At 42.3% G+C, this 12,829-nt stretch overlaps 1 protein-coding gene across 1 annotated transcript; it reads right to left on the reverse strand.

The window, feature by feature from the left end:
* Positions 1-1,706: 1,706 nt before the first annotated feature.
* On the reverse strand, positions 1,707-12,226 carry NXT2 (nuclear transport factor 2 like export factor 2). The gene is made up of 4 exons (XM_077826344.1): positions 12,095-12,226; positions 11,359-11,445; positions 5,849-5,993; positions 1,707-5,281 (listed from the first exon to the last, which is right to left on the reverse strand). The coding sequence occupies exons 1-4, from the start codon at positions 12,107-12,109 to the stop codon at positions 5,103-5,105; spliced, it is 426 nt and encodes a 141-aa protein (XP_077682470.1). The 5' UTR covers positions 12,110-12,226; the 3' UTR covers positions 1,707-5,102.
* Between the last annotated feature and the right edge of the window lie 603 nt (positions 12,227-12,829).

A 12,829-nucleotide genomic window follows, 5' to 3' on the forward strand; every position in this document is an offset into this window, starting at 1 on the left:
GACAGGAATATTCATTCTATTCAGCACAGCTATTTTCTCAGCCATTTAAAGAAATCATAATCTAACACATACCTAGCTAGATTACTTACTAAGTTCTCAGACTCCATTCCTGTTCTGTCCCCGGCCAAAGCATCATACAGACAGACACAGACCCTTTGTTTTTCTCCTTCCTCCCAGCTTTTGAAAGTATCTTGTCTCCTCATTGGTCATTTTGGTCAGGTGCCAGCGAGGTTACCTTTAGCTTCTTAACTCTTTACAGGTAAGAGGATTTTTCCTCTGGCCAGGAGGGATTTTAAAGGGGTTTACCTTTCCCTTTATATTTATGACACATTTGAACACCTGTTCTCATTTTCAGGTGACACTGTAAATAAGAAGCAGACAGCATTATGTCCTGTAAATGTAAATAAACTTGTTTGTCTTAGTGATTGGCTGAACAGGAAGTCGGACTGAGTAGACTTGTAGGCTCCAAAGTTTTAAATTGTTTTGTTTTTGAGTGCAGTTATAGAACAAACAAACAAAAAATAAAAATCTACATTTGTAAGTTGCACTTTCACAGTAGAGACTGCACTACAGTATTTGTAAGAGGTGAATTGAAACATACTATTTATTTTTTACAGTGCAAATATTTGTAATAAAAATGACTATAAAGTGAGCACTGTACACTTTGTATTCTGTGTTGTAACTGAAATAAAAATATTTGAAAATGTAGAAAACATCCAAATATATTTAAATAAATGGTATTCTAATTGTTTAACAGAGTGATTAATCGCTTGAAAGCCCTACTTCTTTTTAAGCTCCTCACCCCCATTCCAGAACTTTTATGCTAGGTAAAATGGCCAGAGGAGCATGAAAGACCGTGGGGAATTGGCAATGCAGAAAACAACTGTAAGGCTGTCCTCCAAGGACCCTGCACAAGTTTTGTACAAAAATGTTGTGCCACCATGAGAGGGGCATGGTGGGGGTGGAGCCACAACACTAAAGAGATTCTAGGCAGCATTCCAGCCCAAAGGACAGCCTCAGGGAGCCCCCGCAAGGTAGGTATAGCACAGAGTTTTTAGGCTCACATTTAAACAAAATGTAAAGCACTTTTCACTGAGTGACCAACCCTCCAATGAGTTCAGCACCCTTAACTGCTATTGATGTTGATGAAAATTGAAGGTGGTCAGCACCTGAGTGTAAACTTGTAACATTAGTAGCCAATTGGTCTACTGAACTCAGCCATTCTTGATGCTAAAAAGGAAAAACATTGTGAATTTAGTTCTTTGGGTGAATGTTCTATTTATCCATAGAAGATACAGAGCACAGGCATAGTCTATGCTTGGGGGGAAGGGCAAGGACGACATTTACCGTCCAAGCATCTTGCATACACTATGTGTTTGGCTGATGACTTCTTAGAATTTGTTAGATGGTGATGTAAACTTCAGTGAATGTTATCCAAGGGAACTGCCACATTCCCCAGAGTTTTTACTTCTGCGCTCTGAAGTATCATTTACCTCAATTATGCTGCATTACTGCTGATGCACATGACTGTGGAATCAGTTGCCATCATCAGTTCATTTTTCTCATCACAGGAGAGACACCACCACCATCAAGGAGCGTGTACACTGGTGGCTCTGTTCTGAGCTATTTGAGTACCATATGGTGGCAATAGTTAGAACATATGTAACCCAATGCCAAAACCCAAACAGCAAAGTTGAAGAGCCAAATGTTATTTCCTGAACTTTAATATAGTAAGAAAACACTATGAAAGCTTGTAATAAAAATAAAGTACCAGATCAAACGATTTTTTTAAAGTGACACCCTTACAAGAGGTCTTAAACAGTTGCAAAAGATTATAAAACATTCAAGTTTGTGGAAAGCTATTTTGATGTTAAAAAAGCATCACTTCTTTATATTTCAGAATTCTCTCATCAGATAACAAGCGTTACCTAGCCTTTGAAGACAAAATACTCCCCTCCAAGAAATGGCAGCACTGAGCACTTTAAATTATTTGTGGCATGCTAAAAAGAGCAAAGCAACATAACTAGAATGTCAAACAAAGTTGATCAATGGAGGCAATACAAGATAAGCAAAAGGTATTAGGATTTGCATTTGCTTAGATTTTCAGCTTGATTTTGTATGACTGCTTTGCTACATGCCCAGAATTTACTATTTGAATAGCAAGGGAAAGCATCAGAGTGTTTGGACTTCTATGCAGTTTAGTTCTTATGATTTTGCACAAGTATTAAGAATTTTGGTTAGCAGGCAATTGTGGCAGCCTGAGTATGCTCCTTTTCTTTAAGACAGATCACCTCCAGCTACGAGGACATAACCATCAACAACTTCCAAAGCCAAAACCTTATTATAGCTCTACTGAAGGGAAGCAGGAAGAATAGTGCGGAAGATCATCACTTCCACCAATTCCACAAAAATCCATGCTAGCAACAGCCAAGATCCACTTCCAACTGTGAAATTAACACGAAGCACAATGGAAGGCAGAGCCTGTACAAATAGGTTAGTTTGTGCACACACTAAATTATGCTTCAGATAGTAAGAACTCAGAGCACCAGCCATACTTAAAGCCCAAACCTGCTTCCATCTGAACAGAATGTATAGAACAGCTACATCTACATCTAAAACCTCCACTGTTGTGACAGAAAGTTTTAGACAATTGTACATGCTAATTTAAGATTTAAGGCGTCATCCCAGTAATTTTAAATAAATATTTACTTGAGCATAAATGTGTTTGTTTGGTATAAGAATATTGTGTTCTAAAGACTGAATGTCTTCATAATTCAGAAGCCCAGTGCTGGAATTTCACCCATAAATGTTTTAGAGATAAAAGTTATACTGATACCATATGTAGACAAGATACATTAGGAATATGAATTTCATCTGTAAGAAACAGTGAGTTGTAACCATAATACAACACCACCACAGTTCAACAATGCTATATAATTAGCAGGTAACTTCAACGTTAATTCTTCTTTTGATCTGGTAGAAAAGATACGAAAACCTCCCAACATTATTGCAAGATGACATTACACAGTTAAAAAGGTCAATCTTTCCTCCACTATGCACACAATCGCAATACATTTACGATAGCTACAACGTTAAACAGTTTTGTAGTCCTTATGCCATTTTTAGATTCCTGTTTTCTCAAAAGTAGGAAAACAGAGGAAAAAGTTTCTTGAGCAAGGACTTTAGAGAGACCATTTCCGACTTTAACTATAGAAAAATTTCCATTTAAGAGAGTTGGACAATATATTACAAATTCTCCAACCTAATGATATAAACATTTCTAGAAACCCTTTAAGTTCAATACTGGTGCAGCCAACCATTTCATCTTTATATCAACTTATACCATTATTTGTTAAAAACATATGTTAAGTATACATACGTTTTTAAAATATGGTTTATTTTCTGTTTTCTGATTTATAAGGAATAAAATGAGTGGTTTCCCAGTCACATATTCCAGCCTTACAAGTATAAAGGTAACAGCCTTGTGAATTGTCAAAACATCTGTCAGGATGAAATTAAGATCAGATTTACAAGTTACAGTCAAATAGATTTTTACTTACAAGCAGAGTGTGTGTTTTCAAGTACTTACTATGTGACTAGATTTCCACCCTTTTAATTTGCTCAATTTAGATTAGCAGTCTGAACACGAAGTGCTGCCATCCTGAGATCTAAAGCGTTAATTCAGGTTAAGAAAGCAAGCTACCCTCTAAACTTTAAAACAATAAAAAAATTTAAAAAATAGAACCAAGAGTATAGCAATTTAAGGTAACCATATTCTGAGAAACCCATAATAAAAACCAAACAGGAGAAAGACAAATGAAAGTTGCGCATTAACTTTGGATTGAAGGAAGATAAAGTTCTCTCATGTTGAGAGGTTAATATTCTTCTGGGACCACAGTAGTCAAAGCATCTACTCTGAACAACTGCACTAAAGAGATGACTAGCATATCATATACACTATTTAATGCCACTTTCCTATTATAATGTTTCAGACTGATGGGGTAAAAGCTTGCAAATTCAAAATAGGAGAAAAAGTTGCAATAAAATAAGTATGTTGTGCTTCATAGTAATAATGAAATTACTAGCTATAGAAAACAAAGGATGAAACAGCTGACTGATATGTAGCTTATACTCCAAGACTTCCAAAGAAAGGGAAGCAGCTTCTCAAATCAGCTTAATATGCTTGTCCTTTCCCTTTGCATTCAACAGAGCTGTTAGTGTGGACCTAGATCTACATAAGTGATCCTAACCAAATATTAACAGGGTTAAGCCAAAGGAGAAACCTGATAAGCGTTGTATTCCTTGTACATCGAGGACACTAAACACTGGCTTTACAACAGATGATTTTTTGAGAGTTTACACATGTTCAAGTGTTATATTTTCAATTTTCAGAGAGGAAGCAGAAAGTATGACTGTATTTACCAATCCCTTTATTCCCCCATCCCCCAAACCATGTAATTCATTGGTAACACTACAACTCCAAGTGGGATCTCTCCCATCTAATATATGAGAAGTTACTTTGATGTGGCCACTCTTACTGGAAAAAAAGAACTCTAATTGTTGCCAGATCAAGCTCAAGGCTCAAAATAAGCAGTTCTGAAGTTTCATACACGTCACATAGGAGCAACTAATTCCATTTCTCACTGTCATAGGTGTCTGCTTCAAAGACGGTGTTTCTAAGCTGAAATGATTGCACATCTGTATGAATGGATTCACTGTTCAAGCAGTGGAGATTTTAGCATTCAATATTACTGAAAAAGTTCCTGAAGCAGCAGGATAGTTGTAAGTAAGGCATTTACAGGAATGATTTTAACATTACATGAGTGAATCACTAACACAAACTTCAGGAACGGGTATGCCCTTTGGCTCACTGCCTTAAATATTTCACAGGGGCCCAATTAACTTGAGCAAACTTCTTCCATTTCAAAAATACATTTGCCTTTATGTCCTGGGCCACTAGGACTAGCAAAACACAGATCTGCAGTACTTCCAGAACAAACGGCACACTAGAAGGGATAAAGGTCTTCCACGTTCAGAGAATGACTGTCCAGAGAGCTGAAGTCACACAATGAAGAGGGAAAGCAATCACCTCTCAGTCCCCATTAACTGGCCCAATCCTGGAAGCGGAAGCAGTCACTTGCAATCTTCCACACTGTGCTGGTAGGTGTAGCTTGTGCCGTCAGTAAGAAATTCTGGGTGAAGTAACGTTGCTTGTTGCCATCAAATTTTACTCTCCCACACGTCACTACAAGGACTGTTGTCTGGCTTTGAGTAGCTTGCTCTTCACAAAAAGAATGACAGATGTAAAAGAATAAAAAAGTTATGCACAATTTCCCATCACCTCAGCTGCTTATTTGAAATGCTAGAGTGTCTACTTAACTAATAATCATTTCCATACAAGTCACAGCTGCAGGTCTGTTAGCAAACAGTTGGAAGAGTATGTGTGTTAAACTGATTTTTATGTTGTATTGTTACTAACAGAAACACCTGTAGTAACTTGTTCATTAGCAAATGTTGCTTTTTAATGCTATTTTTAACTTGCACTGTTTATGTTACAATGCCATGTAGTTAGTTTAATATATTAAGAGTAACTGTTTTAGTGCATGAAAATATCAAGGTTATATCTGAGTAAGGGTTCTAAAAGAGGAAGTTTAATAAATTCTACTGTACAGTTTTAAGTAGTCACCCTCCCACTACACCCCTTTATTTAAAAATAGCCCTACATTTCAGCCATCAGGTCTTTTCTTTACCTTGTTCTAATAGCCACATCAATCAATATTTATTACATTTGTTGTTCACATTCTACAACTATTAAAAAAAATACCCCAGAATTATAAAATAACCTTACCATGAACAGGTTGGCAGTCTAACATATTAACCTGGAATTCACTAGATGGCAACATTTCAAAAAATTCTTTCAGTGCTTCTTGTCCAGACACTGCATTACCATTCCAAATTAATGTTGCTTTGTCCAGATAAAGTCTAGCCAACACCTAAAGGGATTATGAGAACATATTTGGAAAAAATCCATTATTAAAAATCAAGCTACTTGTTGCCAATATGGGAAACACACTCATACGATCAGAAGAATTAAAACAGTATTGCAGATATTAGATCCTCCATACAGAACTGACTGAAGCGTCCTACTCAAACATTGGCCTCCATTAGCAACTACCGTCCCTCATCAAGAATTGAAACAACTACACAAAATGAATGTATGTTTCTTCGTAACTTATTTTGTTAAGTAACAATGTGCCTAATACTCAATATAGAGACTGATCGGGTTCTTCAGCTGTTTCTTGTAGGGGGAAGGGATGGAACTGAACCACTTCCCAGCATAGCCAAAGCCAAGCATTCCCCATTAAGAAAAGGAACACAGGGAAGTATAACCTGAATAAAATTAACATGCATATAAACAAGGGCCACTGGAAAGTTACAAAAGAACACAGCGTAGCATGTTTGAGGAAGCAGGCCAGTGCTTGAGCTCTATAATACAAACCTTAAAGAAAGGTCTATGTTGACCTCTTGCTATCTCTATCATGCACACTCATCTAGAGATCCATAAATACCACCACATTAAACAAAAAGAAAAGGAGTACTTGTGGCACCTTAGAGACTAACCAATTTATTTGAGCATAAGCTTTCGTGAGCTACAGCTCACTTCATCGGATGCATACTGTGGAAACTGCAGAAGACATTATATACACAGAGACCATGAAACAATACCTCCTCCCACCCCACTCTCCTGCTGGTAATAGCTTATCTAAAGTGATCACTCTCCCTACAACGTGTATGATAATCAAGGTGGGCCATTTCTAGCATAAATCCAAGTTTAACCAGAACGTCGGTGGGGGGGGGGGGGCGGTAGGAAAAAACAAGGGGAAATAGGCTACCTTGCATAATGACTTAGCCACTCCCAGTCTCTATTTAAGCCTAAATTAATAGTATCCAATTTACAAATGAATTCCAATTCAGCAGTTTCTCGCTGGAGTCTGGATTTGAAGTTTTTTTGTTTTAAGATAGCGACCTTCATGTCTGTAATTGCGTGACCAGAGAGATTGAAGTGTTCTCCGACTGGTTTATGAATGTTATAATTCTTGACATCTGATTTGTGTCCATTTATTCTTTGACGTAGAGACTGTCCAGTTTGACCAATGTACATAGCAGAGGGGCATTGCTGGCACATGATAGCATATATCACATTGGTGGATGTGCAGGTGAACGAGCCTCTGATAGTGTGGCTGATGTTATTAGGCCCTGTGATGGTGTCCCCTGAATAGATATGTGGGCACAGTTGGCAATGGGCTTTGTTGCAAGGATAGGTTCCTGGGTTAGTGGTTCTGTTGTGTGGTATGTGGTTGTTGGTGAGTATTTGCTTCAGGTTGGGGGGGCTGTCTGTAGGCAAGGACTGGCCTGTCTCCCAAGATCTGTGAGAGTGTTGGGTCATCCTTCAGGATAGGTTGTAGATCCTTAATAATGTGTTGGAGGGGTTTTAGTTGGGGCTGAAGGTGACGGCTAGTGGCGTTCTGTTATTTTCTTTGTTAGGCCTGTCCAGTAGTAGGTGACTTCTGGGAACTCTTCTGGCTCTATCAATCTGTTTCTTCACTTCCGCAGGTGGGTATTGTAGTTGTAAGAATGCTTGATAGAGCTCTTGTAGGTGTTTGTCTCTGTCTGAGGGGTTGGAGCAAATGCGGTTGTATCGCAGAGCTTGGCTGTAGACAATGGATCGTGTGGTGTGGTCAGGCTGAAAGCTGGAGGCATGTAGGTAGGAACAGCGGTCAGTAGGTTTCCAGTATAGGGTAGTGTTTATGTGACCATCGCTTATTAGCACTGTAGTGTCCAGGAAGTGGATCTCTTGTGTGGACTGAACCAGGCTGAGGTTGATGGTGGGATGGAAATTGTTGAAATCATGGTGGAATTCCTCAAGGGCTTCTTTTCCATGGGTCCAGATGATGAAGATGTCATCAATATAGCGCAAGTAGAGTAGGGGCGTTAGGGGATGAGAGCTGAGGAAGTGTTGTTCTAAATCAGCCATAAAAATGTTGGCATACTGTGGGGCCATGCGGGTACCCATAGCAGTGCCGCTGATCTGAAGGTATACATTGTCCTCAAATGTAAAATAGTTATGGGTAAGGACAAAGTCACAAAATTCAGCCACCAGGTTAGCCGTGACATGATCGGGGATAGTGTTCTTGACGACTTGTAGTCCATCTTTGTGTGGAATGTTGGTGTAGTGGTGACCTAGAATCCTATTTTCGATGTCTCCGACTCAAGGAATATTTCCAAAATACCTCTGAACAACATACTAATCCACAGAGGCCTCCCTACCAACATTACAAAAAGAAGGATTCTAGGTGGACTCCTCCTGAAGGTCGAAAAAGCAGACTGGACTTCTACATAGAATGCTTCTGCCGACATGCACGGGCTGAAATTGAGGAAAAGCAGCATCACTTGCCCCATAACCTCAGCCATGCAGAACACAATGCCATCCACAGCCTCAGAAACAACTCTGACATCATAATCAAAAAGGCTGACAAAGGAGGTGCTGTTGTCATCATGAATAGGTCAGAATATGAACAAGAGGCTGCTCGGCAGCTCTCCAACACCACTTTCTACAAGCCATTACCCTATGATCCCACTGTGAGTTACCAAAAGCAACTACAGCATTTGCTCAAGAAACTTCCTGAAAAAGCACAAGATCAAATCCGCACAGACACACCCCTGGAACCCTGACCTGGGATATTCTATCTACTACCTAAGATCCATAAACCTGGAAATCCTGGGCGCCCCATCATCTCAGGCATTGGCACCCTGACAGCAGGATTGTCTAGCTATGTAGACTCCCTCCTCAGGCCCTACGCTACCAGCACTCCCAGCTACCTTCGAGACACCACTGACTTCCTGAGGAAACTTCAATCCATCGGTGATCTTCCTGATAACACCATCCTGGCCACTATGGATGTAGAAGCCCTCTACACCAACATTCCACACAAAGATGGACTACAAGCCGTCAAGAACACTATCCCCGATAATGTCACGGCTAACCTGTGGCTGGACTTTGTCCTTACCCATAACTATTTTACATTTGGGGACAATGTATACCTTCAGATCAGCGGCACTGCTATGGGTACCCGCATGGCCCCACAGTATGCCAACATTTTTAAGGCTGATTTAGAACAACGCTTCCTCAGCTCTCGTCCCCTAACGCCCCTACTCTACTTGCGCTATACTGATGACATCTTCATCATCTGGACCCATGGAAAAGAAGCCCTTGAGGAATTCCACCATGATTTCAACAATTTCCATCCCACCATCAACCTCAGCCTGGTCCAGTCCACACAAGAGATCCACTTCCTGGACACTACAGTGCTAATAAACAATGGTCACATAAACACTACCCTATACTGGAAACCTACTGACCACTATTCCTACCTACATGCCTCCAGCTTTCACCCTGACCACATCACACAATCCATTGTCTACAGCCAAGCTCTGCGATACAACCGCATTTGCTCCAACCCCTCAGACAGAGTCAAACACCCACAAGAGCTCTATCAAGCATTCTTACAACTACAATACCCACCTGCGGAAGTGAAGAAACAGATTGATAGAGCCAGAAGAGTTCCCAGAAGTCACCTACTACTGAACAGGCCTAACAAAGAAAATAACAGAACGCCACTAGCCGTCACCTTCAGCCCCAACTAAAACCCCTCCAACACATTATTAAGGATCTACAACCTATCCTGAAGGATGATCCAACACTCTCACAGATCTTGGGAGACAGGCCAGTCCTTGCCTACAGACAGCCCCCCAACCTGAAGCAAATACTCACCAACAACCACATACCACACAACAGAACCACTAACCCAGGAACCTATCCTTGCAACAAAGCCCATTGCCAACTGTGCCCACATATCTATTCAGGGGACACCATCACAGGGCCTAATAACATCAGCCACACTATCAGAGGCTCGTTCACCTGCACATCCACCAATGTGATATATGCTATCATGTGCCAGCAATGCCCCTCTGCCATGTACATTGGTCAAACTGGACAGTCTCTACGTAAAAGAATAAATGGACACAAATCAGATGTCAAGAATTATAACATTCATAAACCAGTCGGAGAACACTTCAATCTCTCTGGTCACGCAATTACAGACATGAAGGTCACTATCTTAAAACAAAAAAACTTCAAATCCAGACTCCAGCGAGAAATTGCTGAATTGGAATTCATTTGTAAATTGGATACTATTAATTTAGGCTTAAATAGAGACTGGGAGTGGCTAAGTCATTACGCAAGGTAGCCTATTTCCCCTTTTTTTTTCCTAACCCCCTCCCCCCAGACGTTCTGGTTAAACTTGGATTTATGCTGGAAATGGCCCACCTTGATTATCATACACATTGTAAGGAGAGTGGTCAGTTTGGATAAGCTATTACCAGCAGGAGAGTGAGTCTGTGTGTGTGTGTGTTTTTGGGGGAGGGTGAGAAAACCTGGATTTGTGCTGGAAATGGCCCACCTTGATTATCATACACATTGTAAAGAGAGTGATCACTTTAGATAAGCTATTACCAGCAGGAGAGTGGGGTGGGAGGAGGTATTGTTTCATGGTCTCTGTGTATATAATGTCTTCTGCAGTTTCCACAGTATGCATCTGATGAAGTGAGCTGTAGCTCACGAAAGCTTATGCTCAAATAAATTGGTTAATCTCTAAGGTGCCACAAGTACTCCTTTTCTTTTTGCGAATACAGACTAACACGGCTGTTACTCTGAAACCTCACATTAAACAAGTGCGTGAAAAAGCATTCAGATCAGCAATTCTTCCACTGTAGTCCATGGAGTACTCCCTGATCATAAGATGCTGGAACCACTTTCTCTTCCTCAGTCATTTCTAGAGATACCCAAACTCAATTATAATGAAGGGACACTGCTAGCTTAGAAGGTTAGCAGAAAGGAAACTTACTAATTCATGAGATCAGAGATGAGATATTCTGAAAAAGGAAACTAATACAACCGATTTTAAATGTACATATTCAAATTTACTATGCACTGTAGCTGCCGAAGAAATATAGAGAGAAATAGTATCATGGTTGTGAAGGGATCTATGAGACATGCTTTAGAAGCGCCTCACACAATGAAAAAAAATTAAGAATCCCTAATTTAAAAAGTGTTTTGAAGGATACTTCATAGAGCAGATCAGAATACACACAGAGATCTGGACTCTGCCAGTAATGATAAGATGGGTGGTAGCTAACTCCTAGAAGCCTTGAAGTATATAAGAGGATCAGTCTGACAATGGAAGTACACACAAGAGCAACAAGGGGACAAAAACTGAGTCTTGCTAGGGATCTACCTACCCTTCTTCTTTTATCCATCGTATCATAGTAAATGTTGACAAACTCTTCAGCAGCTCTACAAGTCTGATCCACATAAGTTTTAAAGTTCTAGAAATAACAACAAAACCCTCACAATTATGTAAGGCAATGTAAAACAGTTGGTTTGATAAAATTCTATGAGCAGTTTCTCCAGCAAGTAAATTAACATGTACAGTAACAAAATGAGATACAAAATGCTGAACTGTTTCCTATGGCATACACGACAGGGCTTTCAACCCCTACCCCTGTGAATTCCAGGGACCCCCTTGCAGACTGATCCACAGTTAAACTGATCTCGAACGAGAATTAGCATGTTAGTTTTCTTAACGTTCCAGTTAAGTTTCCCTGGACATTTCGCCCAGTGACTCCCAGTTACCCCTCCCTTGCCCCCTCCCCAACAATCTGTCATTTTCCTCCCCCAGGCGCATTTATACCCTGCAGATACGTGTAGACAAATCTCACCCCCTCCGCCCTGCCTCCTCTGAGTGCCGATTCCGGCTGCTCGGGGCAGGGCCCGTGCAGCCAGCGCTCGGCAAGCCTCGCTCAGAGGGCCACGAAATGTGCCTAGTTCCGGAAGTCCTCGGCGGGCAGGGCCGCGCGGCGGCTGGCCCAGGGGGTCACCCCACACGCAGTCCCCAGGCCCTGGTCCCCTCATGGAGGACGAGCTGCCCCCCCCGCCCGGTTCCGGCCTCCCGCTCCCGGTCGCCCGCGGACTCACCACGGAGGCGGCCATACAGGCAGCGAAAGGGAAGCCCCGACCCAGACCCGTCGCAGAGGACAAGGCAGCGGCAGCTCTCTCTGGGACGCTGAGACCGCGGCGATCAAAAGAAAGCGGATGTGTCCCACTCAACCAGCGTCCCCCTTCCGGTCGCGCTGCGGTCCATTGCACAACTCCTTCCGGCGAGCAACACGGATCTGGGCCGCGGGCTTCCACAGCTAGGGTGGGGCCAGCCGCCGCGCATGCGTCGCGAGTCCGGTGATGGGGGCACTGGTCCGGGCGGCTTCAGGTGCAGGTGGCGGGCCCGGGGCGCGGGGAAGGAGAGGGGCGGAGTAGGCCGCCCTGACACGCTCCCACGAGCCGTCCTCCCCCTTCCCAGCCCGCGGCGCTTGGTGTCGGGCGAGGCGCTGCCACCCGCGCCCCCAGAGGACGGTCAGGGCCAGATGGAGCTCGCGCCCCTGGCTTCAGCAGCGCCAGGTCCATCTACCGCGCCCGCGGATCCGGTTCCCCCCGTCTCTGCGCGGCGTGCAGCTCTGTCCACACACATATGGCACAGCGCAGAACTGGGCGCAGAGTCCGGGAGTTGCACAGAGTTAATGCAGAGGCCGCTGCAAACACCCTGGCGAGAGAAAGATGCTGAAGCATTTAAGCAAACGGGGAAAGGTCTGGGCTCCACTGAGATGAGAAATGAGGCGGGGAATCAACGTGCACAGATACATATATCAACAAATAGGA

Source organism: Eretmochelys imbricata, chromosome 9, assembly GCF_965152235.1.
Source record: "Eretmochelys imbricata isolate rEreImb1 chromosome 9, rEreImb1.hap1, whole genome shotgun sequence".
NCBI lineage: Eukaryota > Metazoa > Chordata > Testudines > Cheloniidae > Eretmochelys > Eretmochelys imbricata.

Excerpts from the sequence above, each read along its gene's own strand:
- NXT2 (XM_077826344.1), bottom strand. Across the intron at positions 5,994-11,358 it reads CGATGGATAAAAGAAGAAGG|GTGTTGGCTAGACTTTATCT; the intron begins GTAGGTAGATCC and ends TAATCCCTTTAG. Across the intron at positions 5,282-5,848 it reads AGACTGCCAACCTGTTCATG|AGCAAGCTACTCAAAGCCAG; the intron begins GTAAGGTTATTT and ends CTTTTTGTGAAG.